This window comes from Xenopus laevis, chromosome 2S (assembly GCF_017654675.1).
Source record: "Xenopus laevis strain J_2021 chromosome 2S, Xenopus_laevis_v10.1, whole genome shotgun sequence".
Classification (NCBI taxonomy): Eukaryota; Metazoa; Chordata; class Amphibia; order Anura; family Pipidae; genus Xenopus; species Xenopus laevis.
The window spans coordinates 150969998-150989684 of NC_054374.1; the positions used below are offsets into that span (position 1 = coordinate 150969998).

The 19687-nt window shown below is 36.5% G+C and overlaps 1 protein-coding gene across 1 annotated transcript; it reads right to left on the minus strand.

Annotated features, from left to right (window-relative positions):
• Positions 1-844: 844 nt before the first annotated feature.
• Positions 845-13974, minus strand: LOC108709142 (matrix metalloproteinase-18). Its single transcript, XM_018248751.2, has 10 exons — positions 13856-13974; positions 10148-10392; positions 9186-9334; positions 8956-9081; positions 7372-7533; positions 5516-5633; positions 5283-5416; positions 2602-2761; positions 1246-1349; positions 845-945 (listed from the first exon to the last, which is right to left on the minus strand). The coding sequence occupies exons 1-10, from the start codon at positions 13955-13957 to the stop codon at positions 845-847; spliced, it is 1401 nt and encodes a 466-aa protein (XP_018104240.1). The 5' UTR covers positions 13958-13974.
• Between the last annotated feature and the right edge of the window lie 5713 nt (positions 13975-19687).

Consider the following 19687-nt stretch of genomic DNA (forward strand, 5'->3'; position numbering starts at 1 on the left):
ACTATGACCTTCGACTTCGAATCGAACGTTTCGAAGCTAAAAATCGTTCGAATATTCGATCATTCGATAATCGAAGTACTGTCTCTTTATAAATTTCTTCGATCCCCTAGTTCGCCACCTAAAACCTACCGAGGCCATTGTTAGCCTATGGAGAAGGTCCCCATAGGCTTGCTAACAATTTTCTGATCGAAGAATAATCCTTCGATCAATGGACTAAAATCCTTTGAATCGTTCGATTCGAAGGATTTAATCGTTTGATCAAACGATTATTCCTTCGATCGTTCGATCGAACGAATTGCGCAAAATCCTTCGACTTCGATATTCGAAGTCGAAGGATTTTAATTCGGCAGTCGAATATCGAGGGTTAATTCACCCTCGATATTCAACCCTTGATACATCTGCCCCTAATTAGAATTTGTACAAAAGAAAAATAATTTTTGCTTTTTGGACAAATCCTAATGATATATATAGTTGCAGAGGAAAGGCCAAGAAGGAAGAGAACAAATCAAATGTAAACTTGAATATATTTATTACGAAATACACAAAATAAATTAACATACAAAACAAGTCAAATATATAAATTCTTCTATAAATTATAAATTAAGTTAAATATAAATGTAAAATATAAATAACGAAGGCACTTATTGTACTTATAGCCAAGACAGGACAAATCAAATGTACACTTGAACAATTAATATATTAAATATTAAATATACAAAATAAATCAACATACAAAACAAGAAAAATAGATATTCTATATACAAATTAAATTAGATGTAAAATATAAATAATGAAGGCACTTATTGTACATTTAGTTGCTTGTATCACAGCTGGTGTGTCTGGATCAGCAGTTCAACCAACTGGTGTACTTTAGCAGACGATTGACTTTCTTCTTTATCGTGCTGAATTCATACTGCTGATTCCCACTGAACAAATAGATCATTCCTGAAATTTAAGTACAAATAATTATTATCTCAATCATAGATCCCAGTATACTGCAATTATTCATAATTTTACTCAACTGACCAAATCAAATTTTATTTAGTTTGAAATGCAGTGTTTACTCGATTCTATTTGCCTATTGTCTACATTGGCTGATTCACTGGTTGTTACAGTAAACATGATGTAATTAATTACTGTAGAAATTAAAACACACACCTATTGACAGGAAGATTATATAATCTCTATAACCATGGTGCAATAAACTATGGATTTATAGGTATTACTGAGAGCAGATGGACTCACCATTTGATCGAAAGGCTGCCTCCACCTTGTTTGCAACACCTGGGAAATCATTACCGATTCTCTGAGGAGAGTCTTTATCCATTTGTGATTTTTCTTCATTATAACTAAAAAAGGATGAAAAACGGTTAGTTCTAGTGGAATGTGGTCTTTCTTAAATAGACTATACATGCACAAATATATTAATTACTTTGACATATTTTGTCTTTGGGTCTGACCCTTGATAGAGTTATGGGACCTATTTTGCAGAATTCTGGGGCTTTCCGGATAACAGATCTTTCTGTAGTTTGAATCTTCATACCTTGTCTACTAGAAAATCATGTAAACATATAGGGGCACATTTACCTAGGGTCGAATATCGAGGGTTAGTTAACCCTCGATATTCGGCCGTCGAAGTAAAATACTTCAACTTCGAATATCGAAGTCAAAGGATTTACCGCTATTCCTACGATCGAACGATTATAATCCATCGATCGAAGGATATTCCTTTTATCAGAAAATTGTTAGGAAGCCTATGGTGACCTTCCCCATAGGCTAACATTGGCTTCGGAAGGTTTTAGGTGGCGAACTAGGGGGTGGAAGAATTTTTTAAAGAGACAGTACTTCGACTATCAAATGGCCGAATAGTCGAACGAGTTTTAGCTCGAACCGTTCAATTCAAAGTCGAGGGTCGTAGTCGATGGTCGAAGTAGCCATATTCGACCATTCGAAATTCAAACTATTTTTCCTCTATTCCTTCAGTCGAGCTAAGTAAATGGGCCCCATAATAAACCCAATAGGCTGGTTTTGCTTCCAATAAGGATTAATTATATCTTAGTTGGGATCAAGTCCAAGATACTGTTTTATTATTACAGAGAAAAAATATATAATTTTAAAAAATTTGGATTATTTGGATAGAATGGAGTCCATGGGAGATGTCCATTCCGTAATTTGGATCTTTCTGGATAACAGATTTTCGGATAACGGATCCTATACCTGTAATATATCCCTGGATACTGAGCTTGTCCAAGAGGTTATCCAAGTCATTCTTAAAGCCATTAATGGAATCAACCATCACAAAATCACCCGTCAGGGCATTCCCCAAACTCACTTTTCTTATCTTGAAAAAACATTTGCATTGAAAATGCTATCTCTCAAATATATTGATCTTTACTATTTGTAAAATGATCTATCTATTATAGCATATCATCATCTTGTATAAGCATCTTTTTTTCTAGAGAAAACAACTCCAACTTTGACATTCTTTACCTTCTAATTGAATTATTCCATTCTTTCTATTGCACATCTCTGTACTCTTTTATTTACACAGGAACACGGTTCCTCTCTAATTATGTGCTTAGTATAAGACAGTGTTCTTACCTCCAATACCGATCGTTAGCAAAGAAGTATGTTCTCCCTTTTTCTTCATTGTGGACGGCCGCATCAATTTGCTTCACCGTTTTGGGAAATCCAAGTGTGTAGATGCTCTTAGGGTAACCTTCCTCAATTGTGTAGCCTCTTAGAACCCAGAATTTTGTTCCTATGTAAAACAGAAGAGGAGTGTTTTAAAAATTAAAATCATAAAACATTATTTTTTCAAATGTGTTTGTATAATATGCTCTAATACATCATTGTCCTACTGCTCAAAGTAGCAGGACAGGTATAACCACATAATGTGCAAATTGGTGCCTAGAAAAAGATATAGGAGCATATTTCTTATTCTGTGTAAAAAATGGAGGGATAATACACCACACATCGGTAAATTTCACAGTGTAAAAAACAGCATTGATTTTAAAAAATTTTAATGGGTTTTTTCTTAGAGGGACTTTCATCGGAAGCGATGTAAAATCTGACATGCGCATGGCGTAAGATTACACATACCTAGATAAATTTGCCAGTTATTTCACAAAGTTTTTTACACCAATTTTGTTTTACACAGTATAATAATTATGTCCCATTTACGGCTTTAGCAGGCTTGGGTTAGTAAAAATTGATTAATGAAGCACATCAGTAAAATCCCCCTAAATCAGTGATCCCCAACCAGTGACTCGTGAACAACTCGTTGTTCACCAACACATTGGCTGTTGCGCTCAGTGGCCTCAAATCAGGTGCTTATTTTTGAATTACAGGCACGTTTTGGTTGCAAAAAAAACAGATGTACTACTAAGTAGAATCTCCTGTAGGCTGTCAGTCCACATAGAGGCTACCAATAGCCAATCACAGCACTTATTTGGCACCCCAGGGACATTTTTCATGCTTGTGTTGCTCCCCAACTCTTTATAAATTTGAATATGGCTCACGGGTATAAAAGGTTGGGGACCCCTGTCCTAAATTCATGACTACATATGCTTAAGTTATGAAGAATATTTATGCCTAATGTACTGGGAAGCAATTGCAGGTTTGAGGTTTTTTTTACTGTAATTCCAAAATTTTTTTGACAAACATAGCATATTCAAACATTTTCATATACAAAGTTTTAAGATTAATCAAACAAAATATAATTTAACTTTTTTCTAAAAAAAAGTGGAATATTTAAAATTGATAATTGAATTTAAAAATAGGATTCATGTTTTTCATAAATATGTAGTGGTCGAGAAAAAAACATAATAATGAAATAAAAACAATTTTTTTTCAAGATTTTTTTCACAGTCAAGTTACAAAAACTCAGTTCAGATCGGAAAATGAATAAACTGATCTTCCCTTCATATTAATCTGGGGCAGATTTACCTAGGATCGAATATCGAGGGTTAATTAACCCTCGATATTCGACTGTCGAATGTAAATCCTTCGACTTAGAATATCGAAGTCGAAGGATTTCACGCGAATAGTTCGTTCGAATGAAAAATCGTTCATTTGAACGAAAAATCGTTCGATCGAACGATTAAATCCTTCGAATTGTTTGATTCGAAGCATTTTAATCCATTGATCGAATGATTTTTCTTCGACCAAAAAAAGATTGCTAACATTGACTTCGGTAGGTTTTAGGTGGCGAACTAGGGGGTCGAAGTTTTTTTTAAAGAGACAGTACTTCGACTATTGATTGGACGAATAGTCAAACGATTTTTAGTTCAAATCGTTCGATTCAAAGTGGTATTCGAAGGTCGAAGTAGCCCATTCAATGGTCGAAGTAGCCAAAAAATACATTTGAAATTCGAAGTTTTTTTAATTCTATTCCTTCACTCGGGCTAAGTAATCTTGTTCCATGCCTGTTCTGTGCACTAAATAGTTTCTGTGCACTAAAACAGCCTAACTGAGAGTAGCACGAAAACATTGCAATATGTGAATTTTAATTAATATTAACTAATATTAAAAAGTGGACCTGTCACACAGACATAAAAAGCTGTATAATAAAAGTCCTTTTCAAATTAAACATAAAATACAAATTCTTTTTTTTTTATTAAAGCATTCATAGCTCTTGTAAACTCTCAGCTGTCAATCAAATATTGTCTGCCCCTCCTCTATGCCTTAGGCATAGAGGTGGCATAAACAGTTGCTTTAATTTTCCATTCAGCACTTTCTAGATGTCACTGCTCTCCCACATTCCCCCATTCTATTCACCATTTAATTGTGTAGCCAGTGCATGGGGATGGACATCAGGTCCCCCATTCTGGTGCACAAACAAGATTCTGAGATGATGCAAGGCTTGTCTTAATAACAGTGTCCACAAAATGGTTCCTGCCTGCTTGTTATAATTATGAATTCCCAGACTGATGGAAACAAGGCTCAAATAATTTATACAGTGTAATTAAAGTTAATTTTGATATAATTGCTAAAAATGTTAAAATAGGATTTGGAAAAATTTATTTTGGTGATGGGTCCCCTTTAAGGTTAGGTAGTTGATTAGTAATTCATAGAAATTAATCAATTAATATTTTTCTAAGATTTATTGTTCATTTTGCAAAATAATTTAGAGTCTGACTGTTTTATTGGTTACTGGACCATGGCTATATAGAGCTATATAGCTTTGGCATATTTACCATTAATCTATGGCCCATAAAAAGGTTGATCAAAAATCAATGGAAACATTTACAGATAAATATTTAAAATGTTTAAGTATTAACCTTTAAAGAGAAGAACCCGATCCTTCCTCTGATATTCATAGGCTGCGTCAATGTCAGTTGGAAGGGAAGGCCAGAATGACCTGATCTCAAGCTGCTCAACTTCTGACTTACCAGCTAGCTTGCGCCAAAAGGATCTAAATTATGAAGAATAAAGAAATACATTTAGAATTTTTATTATTATTATTGTTGCCATACATTTTACAGAAACAAAAAAAAAAATGTTCGGAACTTACCTGTTTCGAAAGAACAGAATGTCCCCGCGCAGTGTTGTGACCGCATCAAAAGATATGGATTCCTGACAGTGGGTTGGGATGCTTGCTTTTGTTGGCACAACTGGCTTTTCTTTTGGCACTGCCAATTAAAAAACAAATTAGAAATATATTAATGATATGCAGACTCTATGGGGTATATTTATCAAAGAGTGAAGTTAATAGTGAAGTTCCGCCACTAGAGTGAAATTCCGCCACTTCCCATTCATTTCTATGGGGTTTTTAAAGGCGTATTTATCAAAGGGTGAAATTTCACTTTCACCCATTGATAAATACGCCTTTCAAAATCCCATAGAAATGAATGGAGAGCTGTGGAATTTCACTCTAGTGGCGGAACTTCACTCTTTGATAAATTTACCCCTATAATTGTATACAAAAAGAACAAAAGAATTATGGGTTGAAAGCAAACACTTGGGGGCCGATTCATCAATAGTCGAATATCGAGGGTTAATTAACCCTCGATATTCGACTGGGAACTAAAATCGTTCGACTTCGAATATCGAAGTCGAACGATCTTGCGCAAATCCTGCGATCGTACGATCGAAGGATTTTTCGTTCGATCGAACGATTAAATCCTTCGAATCGAACGATTCGAAGGATTTTAATCCAACGATCGAAGGAAAATCCTTCGATCAAAAAATCACAGGCAAGCCTATGGGGACCTTCCCCATAGGCTAACATTGACTTCGGTAGGTTTTATCTACCGAAGTAGGTGGTCGAAGTATTTTTTAAAGAGACAGTACTTCGATTATCGAATGGTCGAATAGTCGAACGATTTTTACTTCGAATCGTTCGAATCGCTCGAATTCGAACGAATTTAACCAATTCGATGGTCGAAGTACCCAAAAAATACTTCGAAATTCGAAGTTTTTTACATTCGAATTCTTCACTCGAATTTTGTAAATCTGCCCCTAAGGGGCCGATTCATCAAGGGTCAAATATCGAGGGTTAATTAACCATCGATATTCGACTAGGAATTGAAATCCTTCGACTTCGAATATCGAAGTCGAAGGATTTAGCGCAGAAAATTCGATCGTACGATCGAAGGATTATTCATTCGATCGAACGATTAAATCCTTCGAATCGAATGATTCGAAGGATTTTAATCCAACGATCGAACGAATATCCTTCGATCAAAAAAACGTAGGCAAGCCTATGGGGACCTTCCCCATAGGCTAACATTGACTTCGGTAGCTTTTAGCTGCCGAAGTAGGGGGTCGAAGTTTTTTTTAAAGAGACAATACTTCGACTATCGAATGGTCGAATAGTCGAACGATTTTTAGTTCGAATCCTTCGATTCAAAGTCGTAGTCGTAGTCGAAGGTCGAAGTAGCCCATTCGATGGTCGAAGTAGCCCAAAAAATACTTCGAAATTCGAAGTTTTTTTACTTCGAATCCTTCACTCGAGCTTGATGAATCGGCCCCTAACACTAGAGGAGCCACACAGAAAGCATTTTGCCTATTGGCTTTTGAGCAGAAGTGAAACTGATTTACCTAGAGCGGGAATGGCCAGTCCAAAGAAGAATAAAAGTGTTGAGTATATAAACCTCCAAAATAAAGTTTGCCAAATGCAATTTGCTACTTTACAATTTGACAAAAAGGCTGTAAAATTGTCTGTGAAGCCTGAAGATGTTACATACAGTTTTTTATCTCAGAAGCTCTGCAAAATTATTAAAACTTTTCTTATCTTTTATACATATTGACCTACATTTTAGTCAATTAATCTATACATCAGAACTATTGCCTATCCTTTAAAATTCACATCTTTAAAAATAGCACATTGCCAAGATTCATAAATAATGAAATATTGTATTTCCTTACCATACAGGGAGTGGATTCCATTGATGTCATCTTGAGAAAGCTGGAATGCATTGGGATTGATGTAACGGTAGATGGGGTACATAAGGGAATTGGGGTCTTTAGAATGGTCCAGTCCAAGTGAATGACCAAACTCATGAACAGCCACAAGGAACAAGTTAGTACCTTGAGAAAAATAATGAAATAAAGTGCTCAGTGCACAGCAAGATCAGAATGAACATCTGACAAACACCTGTAACTAGGGATGTCGCGGACTGTTCTGCGGCGAACTTGTTCGCGCGAACATCGGCTGTTCGCGTCCGCCGCAAGTTCACGAACGTCGCGCGACGTTCGCCAATAGGCGTTCGCGTCAAAATCGTTCGACCATTCGACCATTCGGTCGCTAAAATCGAACGATTTTCGTTCGATTCGAACGAAAATCGTTCGATCGAACGATTAAAATCCTTCGATCGTTCGAATCGAACGATTTTCGGATGTTCGAAGTTCGCGAACTGTTCGCATTTTTTGCCAGTGTTCGCGAACGGCGTTCGCGAACACATTATCGGCGGTTCGCTACATCCCTACCTGTAACTACAATTATTAGCCACCTTATATGATACAAAGCCTGTATAAGTGCTACATCTCGGAGCTGTGGGTTACCTGTTAAAAGGGACCTGTCACCCAGACATAAAAGCTGTATAATAAAATGTCCTTTTCAATTTAAAAATGAAATTATTTTTTTTTCAAATAAAGACATCCATGTCTGTTATAAACTTGTTTAAAAGTCTCAGCTGTCAATCATATATTCTCTGCCCCTCCTCTATGCCTTAGTCCCTGAGGCGGAGCAAGGAATTACATTTCATTCTGCACTTCCTAGATTTCACTGCACTCCTCACAGTCCCCTAACTTCTCTCCATCTAATTGTGTAGCCAGTGCATGGGGAAATCAGGTGTCTCATTCCAGCAAATTGTCACAGTCAAGATGGCCCAGCACACTGAAATCATTGCGCCATACTCATGACGTCATTGCGCCGAATACGGTTCAAAATTCAAACTACAAAGAACGTCAAGACATGGGTTCAATGCCAGAAAATAGGCTGCACTTCTTGGGTGCTATTTAATTCTTTAACTGATTCCTGGAGTTTTGCATTGTTCCTGTCCATCGATTGATTGATTACTACCTGCCTTTGAACCTTTTGCCTGAATCACAACTTTGATCTTTCTCGACCCTTTGGCTACCATGTACTGGACTTAATACCTAATGCTTCCTCATTGGTCCGGACTTCTCCACTAATTGAGCTGTGAGGGCTTAAAAACAAATAAGGTACCTCATTCTGGCACCTAAACAAGATTTTGGCGTAATAGTTCCCACAATATGGCGCCTGCCTGTATTCTGTGATTGTGAAATTCAAGGAAGCTTGAAGTAATTCTTATACTTTAAGTGAGGCTTATTTTGCTTGACTAACATAATAAAAAGGGCATGGAATTGTTTTTAAGGTGACAGGTTCCCTTTAACAGGCATTAATAATGAAGTAACATGTTCTTACATTGATTTATTTTAGTTGCACATGTACTATACGGCAGTTTTAGGGGATGTATAAAAACCCACCAATGGATCCAGTTGTCCACTTCTCATCTGCATCAAAATGCGTGTCCCCCCCAATGTTATCTCCAGGAGCAAATGCATGTGCCAGAACACCAGATGGGCCATCAAAAGGGAGAAAATCTTTATGATCTGCACGGAGAAAATATTGAGAAATATTGATATTTCACATACACTGTACAATATGGTAAAACGAAAAAAAAAAACAAATGAAAAGAAAATTAGGTGACAGTTACCTTTCGATGCAAACAAGATCTCAATATCAGAGACAGTTTCATGGATTCTGGTAAAGGTAAGAGAGGTGACATCACTCCAGACCTTGAATGCCTTCTGAATAGCCTGGTCCACCTCATCTCTGGTCATATCTGGGGTATAGTTCTGAATTCTGTGGGGAAATGTTTGGTTAAAGGAGTAAATTCTTCCCCAAATGTGTCTTTTTAAAACCTCTCCCTGGTACCCCTACCTGCCATTCAACTGGCAATTTTTTGTTGTACTAAACACACCTAATGCTCATGAAATTATACTTTGCCTTACAAAGAATGTTTTTTGTTTAAAGGGCATGTAAAGGCAAAAAAATAAAATCCCATTTTTACTTTCTTTAATGAAAAAGAAACCTAACTCCAATATACTTTAATAAAAAAATGTGTACCGTTTTTATAAGAAACCGGACTGTATGCAGTGAAATTCTCCCTTCATTTACTGCTGTGGATAGGAATTGTCAGACGGTCCCTAACTGCTGAGCAGGGAAACAATCATACTTATGAACAGCAGGGGGAGCCCCCGCCTTACTTCCCAGCCATGCAGAACTCAAGCAGCTTTGTTTATGATGATCCCTAAGCAGCCTAGACCATACTGAGCATGTGCACAGTCTTAGTCTTGCAAAGATGTTTAACAAAGTTACAAGATGGTGACCCCCTGTAGCCAACTTTGAAAGCATAAATCATTTGTTTGATTAGGCTTGTGGTGCAGTAAGTTCATGTTTATATTTAGTATACAAAATACAGCATTTCTAGCCTTATTCTATTTTAGACTTTACATGCCCTTTAAGGGTTAAAGCTAGAAAACAGTATAATTATGAAGCATGTAAAAAATATAAAATCACTCGTACTCTTTATCCATTAAAAAAATGGTTTATAGTTCTCTTTTGCAATAACATTTGTGCTGTTAAAGGAACCCATCATGTATATAAATATGTTACCTGTATGTCAGGTCTTTTTTCTTCCATACGGGGTTTCCAGAGAAGGTGCTGAAACTGCCAACCTCAGGAACACCACAGCGAGATTGTTTCATCAGTTTTATGGTTTCTTCATCCAGTCTTCCAGAGACCTTCAATCCAAAAAAATCTTGCATCTGACTAATTTTATCCAAAAATCCACTGCTGCGCTTTTGTCTGGACATCTGGTTCCCACCTTCCTCAAGGTTGTAGAATTTTTTCAAGTACTCCTGTAATGGTTTGAAAGAAAGGCTTCTGTTTAACATTTTTTGGTGCCAAAATGATAAAGATCTCTTTTGGGATGTTCTCAGAGCAACGTCCCATGATAGTTATTTTTGGTACCATTGTACTGGTGTTATTGATTCATTAAATGAATTCATTTTGTGCGTTCTGATTCCCTGTGCCAGATGCCAAAGATTTGATTTTACAATTTCTTGTGCCTGAAGAATCTATATATTTACTGAAGATGTGTTTTCATACTATTTTTTACCTTTGTCTCATACTATACCAACAACTAATACTTTTACTACTAAATTTTGACTACTGTCCTTTTCATATTTCCCTTGTGTTGCGCCTATCACAGAGTTTCAATGAATAAACCTGGAGTAGGAATTAACATTGTTATATACAATGTTGAGTTGGGTTGAAAAAAGGACAATAGTTCATTAAGTCCAATGGGTTCAACACCATCAGCTGGTTCCTAGTACATGTATGGGACCTGTAATCCAGAATGTTGGGACCTGGGGTTTTCCTGGTAACAGATCTTTCCATAATTTGGATCTTTACACCAAAAGTCTACTAGAAAATCATGTAAACAGTAAATAAACCCAATAGGCTGGCTTTGCTTCCAACAAGGATTAATGATATCTTAGTTGGGATCAAGTACAAGCTACTGTTTTATTATTATAGAGAAAAAAGAAATCACTTTGAAAAAGTTGGGTTATTTGATTATAATGGTCTATGGGAGACGGCCTTTCCGTAATTCTGAGCTTTCTGGATAAAGGGTTTCTGGATAACGGATCCCATACCTGTACACACACACACACACACACACATATATATCTATCTATATATATATATATATATATATATATATATATATATATATATATATATATATATATATATATATATATATATATATATAAAGTCTGTACATGGTACCGACACTCTCAGGATTTACATGAAAGGTCAAACAATTGATCTTGTGAATTTAAAAAATTAGGTTTATTAAATCCGACGTATCTTTGTTTTTGGTTTTTGCACCCAGGCATCGTTAATTTTTAAACGAGAGTGCTGGTATTCCTTTGGCATATATATATATATATATATATATACAACAACTGTAGAAGGATCCGCACTCACAGGTCTTATAGAGAAAAATAAATAATTTATTAGTTACACAGGACTGACGTTTCGGCCTCCCCAAGGCCTTTCTAACTTTGATTTGCTGGCGAAAATGCGCCAGCGTCCAAAATAAAACGGAACTGAAAAAACAGAAAAAGTGCACATACAGCCAACGTAACATTTTAGTCCTTGAGAAGGTCCCAAATGGGACCAAAACGTCATGTTGGCTGTATGTGCACTTTTCAGAAATCCTGGAGTTGCTGGTCTTTATATATATATATATATATATATATATATATATATATATATATATATATATATATATATATATATATATATATACCGGTATATATAAAAAATGTCCAGACAGTACCTGCACTCTTACTTCGTCACGAATTCCCGCGATTCGCAAAACCAACATGAAAATTTGCCAGTGCATTTTCGCAGCGGTTTTGCGAATTCTCGCCTGCCGAATAAATTAGCCCATCACTAATATATATATATATATATATATGTATATGTATATATATATATATATGTATATATATATATATATATATATATATATATCTATATATATAAACAGCAAAAAGGGTCCGCACTCTCAGGACTTAAAAATGTAAAAAAGTTTTATTGTTAATGCCAGACTAACTAACTCCAATTTGTCTATGTTCCCGTCAACTCTTGTATTTAAGGCATTCATGTAATCTACTAGACACTTTGAGAAAGGCCTCGGAGGAGGCCGAAACGTTAGTCTGGCATTAACAATAAAACTTTTTTAAATTTTTAAGTCCTGAGAGTGCGGACCCTTTTTGCTGTTTGTACATTGAAATTTTGGACACTGCACCCAGGCAATTTAAACCATTTATCGAGAGTGCTGGCTTTTCCGTTGACTATATATATATATATATATATATATATATATATATATATATATATATATATATATATATATATATATATATATATATATATATATATATATATAAATATACATGAAGACCATCAACTCCAGGATTTCTGAAAAGTGCACATACAGCCAACCTGATGTTTCACTCCCATTTGGAACCTTCTCAAGGACCGAAATGTCACGTTGGCTGTATGAGCACTTTTTAATACACTCGTTTTTTAAGAAATCCTGGAGTTGCTGGTCTTCATTGATATATATGATTCACTTTTTGCAGTGCACCCGTGTAGGAATACTGAAGCAGACCAAACAATATATATATATCAGTCTTTTTCTAAGGGTCTTGATACAGGTCTTAAAAAAGGACCAAAATCGGAGTGAGCACTTCTCCTTTTCAGGTAATTTTTTGTGTGCAGCTTTGCTTAGTAGGTGGGTTTCTATTTTGGCAGAGTGTTTAATCTTTTTAATATATAGATATATATGTGTATATTTATCCTTCACATTGGACCAGCACTCCAATAAAATTTTAAATCAAAAGCATTTATATAAACATCATTTTTGTGTCAAACATTTTGGCCCATAAAGGCCCCAATGTGGATCGAAACGTTGGACACGAAATTGATGTTTAAATAAATGCTTTTGATTTAAGATTTTACTGGAGTGCTGGTCCATTGTGAAGGATACATACTACTATTGACCACAGCACCCACTCCGAATTGTGGAAGGAAGAGTGCAGGTACTTAAAGAACAGACTATCTATCTATCTATCTATCTATCTATCTATATATATATGTATATATATCTATATATATGTATAGAGAAATACTTGCCGTCACTGCACTCACCACTCATTAGCGTCAAGGCTGGGTGCTAACCAAAAAATTATAAAGTCCAGTAGATGAAAGCACTCACAGCTCCATTGTAAAGTTAAAGTTTAAAAGGTTTCTTTATTGAACCCACATCAGATCGACTTTAACTTTACAATGGAGTTGTGAGTGCTTTCATCTACTGGACATCTACTGGACTATATATATATATATATATATATATATATATATATATATATATATATATATACAGTATAACAACATAGCAACATACAGTATAGTAGTAACAATATTAAATATTTAAGAATATGTCCCATTAAGATAACCCTGGCTTTCTAAAAACGTATGCCAAAAGCCCTCCAGTAAAAATGGATATTTAAAGCATAACATAGTGTAACAAATATTAACACGGTTACATAGTAAGTGAGGTTGAAAAAAGACACATGTCCATCAGGTTCAACCTTTTAGGTCTATATATAACCTGAGTAACTGCTAGTTGATCCAGAGGAAGGCAAAAAAAACACATTGTTCTTTGTTCTTTTCTATGCGAATAAAGACCCCTCTATCTGTCCATTCTCTAATGTGCTTATAAAGAGAAACCAATCTGCTCACCTTAGCAAATGCTTCATTATTCTTATCTATGTCTGTCTGCGTCACAGCAGGGAATGCAGTGCAACATGCTATATACAGCACGAACAGAATCCAGGACCTCATTGCTGCTGGTGCTTCTTGGAGCCGGCTTCCTTAATGTTGAAGATTCAAACCTTGCTCTGACTTTCCTAGTGTTAGACAGACCTATTTATATAGTACCTGGATCAAATACATTTCTAATTGTGCAACATATTATTAACATACCGGAAGGATACCAGATAGGTCAATTTAATCTGTCTATTCTTGTGCCTTCCAGAGAAGCATCAACATTTCACATCCTAGAAACATCTCATCCTTTTTATAATTCACATATTTGTATGCATAATCATAGAGGCTGTTCTAGGGAAGCTATTTAATGGTCCAGAATACCTTAACTCAAATAATCAATAGAATTTCATGAGCTCCTTTAAAGTTATCAATTTTTTTGTCTTCAAATGTATGATTCCCCTTTTAGTTTTTAGTATGATCAATATTTTTGTTGGACTATTTCGGCCTGTGTTCCCCAGATACTGCTTCAGGCTATACTTACAGTAGGGGGGAAACCCAACAGTTTGGGATCCATTGCCCCAGGAAACTATTTACAATAATCAAAAAAACATTTATGAAAGCAAGAAAGTGCAAAATTGCTGATCTTTCAGTGCCAGGGATATTGGAGATTATTTTTAGTGGTAAAGTACCTGGGCTTTAAAATACAGAAGTAGATGAATTAATAAGGTCCAAGAAAATAGCACCAGAAATGGGTTTTTTTTCAAAATATTAAGGGGCCCATTCACTAAGGGGCCGATTCACTAAGGGTCGAATATTGAGGGTTAATTAACCCTCGATATTCGACTAGGAACTAAAATCCTTCGACTTCGAATATCGAAGTCGAAGGATTTAGCGCAGATAGTTCGATCGAACGATCGAAGGATTATTCCTTCTATCGAACGATTAAATCCTTCAAATCGAACGATTCGATGGATTTAAATCCAACGATCGAAGGAATATCCTTCGATCAAAAAAAGTTAGCCAAGCCTATTGGGACCTTCCCCACAGGCTAACATTGACTTCGGTAGCTTTTAGATGCCGAACTAGGGGGTCAAAGTTTTTTTTAAAGAGACAGTACTTCGACTATCGAATGGTCGAATAGTCGTACGATTTTTACTTCGAATCCTTCGATTCGAAGTCGTAGTCGAAGGTCGAAGTAGCCCATTCGATGGTCGAAGTAGCCCAAAAAAAACTTCGAAATTCGAAGTTTTTTTACTTCGAATCCTTCACTCGAAGTTAGTGAATTGGCCCCTAAGTTCGAATGAAGGAATAGAGGAAAAAAAACTTTGAATTTTGAAGTGTTTTTTTTGGCTACTTCGACCATCGAATGGGCTACTTCGACCTTCGACTACGACTTCGAATCGAAGGATTTGAACTAAAAATCGTTTGACTATTCGACCATTCGATAGTCGAAGTACTGTCTCTTTAAGAAAAAACTTCGACCCCCTAGTTCGCCATCTAAAAGCTACCGAAGTCCATGTTAGCCTATGGAGAAGGTCCCCATAGGCTTTCCTAAGTTTTTTCTGATCGAAGGATAATCCTTCGATCGATGGATTAAAATCCTTCAAATCGTTCGACCGAACGATTATTCCTTCGATCGAACGATTTGCGCAAAATCCTTCGACTTCGATGTTCGAAGTCGAAGGATTTTAATTCGCCAGTCGAATATCAAGGGTTAATTAACCCTCGATATTCGACCCTTAATACATCTGCCCCTAAATGACAATATAAAAAAAAAGTAGTGTATTATGACAATATCACTTTAACCATTTCTGCATTATGTCATGAGCTAGGAGATTCCTGGTTGTAGAAATCCCTGTCTGTAAGAACACCGGCAGTACTTTCATTATGTTAAAATGACCTTAATGAATTAATGAAAGGTGCTTCCAAAGGAAATTATATAATAAGTGACTGTATCCTTTAGGCATGAGATGTATGAGTTGCCTTTTAGCAATTAGTTCACTTCCAGTAAGGAAGGGAAACTATGTTAAAAGGTTCTTTCTTCAGGTGAAGTAACCCATACCAGCTAAACACAATTTACTAGGGATGCATCAAATCCAGGACTGAGTTTATGATTTGGACAATCCAAGTAGTGATGGGCGAATTTGCGAAACGGCGCCGGCGTCTCGTTTTTGACGCCGGCGCCTGGTTTTTTGACGCGTCTCGAATTTTTGCCGCGAATTTTCGCGGGCGTTTTGCGAATTTATTCGCTGGCGGCGAATCGCGCAAATTCGCCGCGAATTCGCGCCTGGCGAATAAATTCGCCCATCACTAAATCCAAGTCCTTATTTTTAAAGGATTCTGGGTTTGGTTTAGCAAAATCTTAAAAGTCGTGTAACTTTAGAGCCCTGAACAACTGAAAAGCAACATTCGTTTGCTCACAGATTAAGCAAGTTGCAGTTTTTCATGCAATTGTTTGACTATAAATCAAGCAAGCTTTGCAACACATATTATATTACCCCTACAATACATGGGTACATAACTGGCTAGCTTTGACTTATCATAAAATCTAACATAGGCCCATTTATTAAAGCTTGTATTAGTGGTATTAAAGCTTTTTGAAACTCATTTTCTCCAAAAACACGAATGACAGGAAAGTTATTAAAGGGGCATTTGCCCAGGGTGCCACGTAGGCCAGGGGGGGAGGAGGGAGGGGGCCTATTTAGGGTAGGGGGAAAGGGGCATGAAAATTAGGGGGTTGAATTCTCCTTTAAAATATATGGATATAAAAAGTATGAACTAAAAAAATTCTTAATGATCCGAATAAAAACACCAAAAACCTCTAAAAAAGTTTTTTTTAACAATTACTTTCAGGAAAAAAATCCATAAACCTCTAAAATTCTGAAAGGCTGTAAAAAAATCTCCAATAGGATCAGTGAAGCTCCCATTGATTCCTATAGGACATCGGTAGCTTTTACTTGCTAGTTTTGTATAAGTTTTGTATTATAGTTTTTGTTGTTTAAAGTGGAAAACACAATTTTTTCGGAGGGGAAAAGAAAACTCAAATTTTTCTAAATGTATTAAACCGCAAAGCCGCTAAAAGTCCAAAATGTGCTCCATCTCAAACCTGCCAAGGTCAATGACAGATGTCCCTCATGAGCTGCGCTGAGTTTTCTACAATAATCTGAAGAATTTGTGGTTTTTGAAAGAAAATATCAGTGAAAAAATTGTATGATTAGGATTTTTTCACTATTTTATGGAGTCTTTTCCCACACCAGATTTTTTCAAGTAAATTTATTGATAAATACTGTGAAAATGTGCATGGGTATTTGGTCGAAGTGGTTTTAAGAAAATTGTGAGCCATTTCTATATCTTAGTGGATAAACCCCTTAATAAATCTCAATAAATCTCGAGAAATTAAAATACAAGAAATTCTCCATCTTTTGTTACACAGATTACATGTGTGACAGAGCAATATAGTAGAAATGAAGGACTATCTAATCTGTTACTGGCTCTGGATAGCCTTATCTTTATTACTGTGCTTCTACCATCAGCCATACCTAAAAACATTTTAACATGTAGGGGGCGATTCACAAAGGGTCGAATATCGAGGGTTAATTAACCCTCGATATTCGACTGGGAATTAAAATCCTTCGACTTCGAATATTCCTTAGATCGAACGATAAAATCCTTCGAATCGAAGGATTCGAAGGATTTTAATCCAACGATCGAAGGAATATCCTTCGATCAAAAAAACTTAGGAAAGCCTATGGGGACCTTCCCCATAGGCTAACATTGAGTTCGGTATCTTTTAGATGGCGAACTAGGGGGTCGAAGTTTTTTCTTAAAGAGACAGTACTTCGACTATCGAATGGTCGAATAGTCGAACGATTTTTAGTTTGAATCCTTCGATTCGAAGTCGTAGCCGAAGGTCGAAGTAGCCCATTCGATGGTCGAAGAAGCCCAAAAAACACTTCGAAATTCGACGTTTTTTTACTTCGAATTCTTCACTCGAAGTTATAGCATGACTAAGGAAATAAGCCTCAGAACAGACCATAATAAATGGGCACATTCCTGGTCCTGCTATGACACACTAGTTAACTCTCTTTGGAGACAGTAAAATGAACAAAAGAATATGTCTTCCCACCCAAACTTTTACCTATCTGAGAGTTGATTCTGTAATGGTTGGGACCCTAAATCTAGAACCGATGCCAAGCACCCTTGTCTTGGCTCACTCTTCTGCCTGTAGCAGCTGCCTTTGGCTTCGGGAGGAGCCCTCAGCTACTCAGATGCCGCCTGGTCTTAAAACGAGAGGTGCAAGGCAAGACAAGTTCTAGACAAGCAGAGGGGCACAACTGGATAGCAAAGACTTTTGGCAGAAGGTCACTGTACAATAGGGATGTAGCGAACGTCGGAAAAAAAGTTCGCGAACATATTCGCGAACTTGCGCAAAAATGCGAGCGGTTCGCGAACGGTTCGCGAACCCCATAGACTTCAATGGGAAGGCGAACTTTAACATCTAGAAAAGACATTTCTGGCCAGAAAAATGATTTTAAAGTTGTTTAAAGGGTGCAACGACCTGGACAGTGGCATGCCAGAGGGGGATCATGGGCAAAAATGTTTCTAAAAAATCCATTGTTGACACAGCGCTGCGTTTTGTGCTGTAAAGGGCAGAAATCACACTACATTTCTAAACCTGTGTAATAAAATGCTTTAAAACGTCCGGCGTCTACATGCCAATCAAGTCGTGTAAAAGTTACAGCCTGTTCACACGCAAAGACGAAACGCGGTGCTTACTGCAACGCAAAAAGACGCAAAGAGCTTTAATGAATGATACCGTCAAGTGAGCAAATAATAGTTTTTAATTACTAGTTGCTTGTCACCTCCAGGATGTTCGTCCTGTTGGTGGCAATATTTCTGTAGTGGTGTGTTTAGCAGTCACCGTGCTTGTGCGCACGTGCACGGTCAGGCAGAGGTAATTCAATGTACAGTGAAGTGAACCAAAAAACACAGATTCTGCAGTGTGGGCCCAGTTTTGGTCTACTTTATTGATCACCTGCGGTGACCATAAAAGATGCGATTTTGCCACTGTTGCAGAACCCTGAAAAATTAGGCATGTGTACTTTCCTGAAAAATTATGTTTTTTTGTCGCAGCCACTGAACCAGAAGTCCAGAAACAATATGCCATATAAATGCTGAAAATATTAATTTTTTTTTGTGGCAGCCACTGCAGCACAGAGGCCAGAAAAAATATGCCATATAAATGCAAACAATATTAATTTTTTTTTGTCGCAGCCACTGCAGCACAGAGGCCAGAAAAAATATGCCATATAAATGCAAACAATATTATTTTTTTTTTGTCGCAGCCACTGCAGCACAGAGGCCAGGAAAAATATGCCATATAAATGCTAACAATATACATTTTTTTTGTCGCAGACACTGAAGCACAGAGGCCATAAAAAATATGCCATATAAATGCAGAAAATATGCATTTTTTGGTCGCAGCCACTGAAGCACAGTTGACAGAAAAATTATGCCATATAAATGCAGAAAATATAAATTTTTTTGGTTGCAGCCACTGAAGCACAGAGGCCAGAAAAATTATGTCATATAAATGCAGAAAATATGCATTTTTTTGGTCGCAGCCACTGAAGCACAGTTGACAGAAAAATTATGCCATATAAATGCAGAAAATATAAATTTTTTTGGTTGCAGCCACTGAAGCACAGTTGCCAGAAAAAATATGCCATATAAATGCAGAAAATATAAATTTTTTTGGTTGCAGCCACTGAAGCACAGTTGACAGAAAAATTATGTCATATAAAT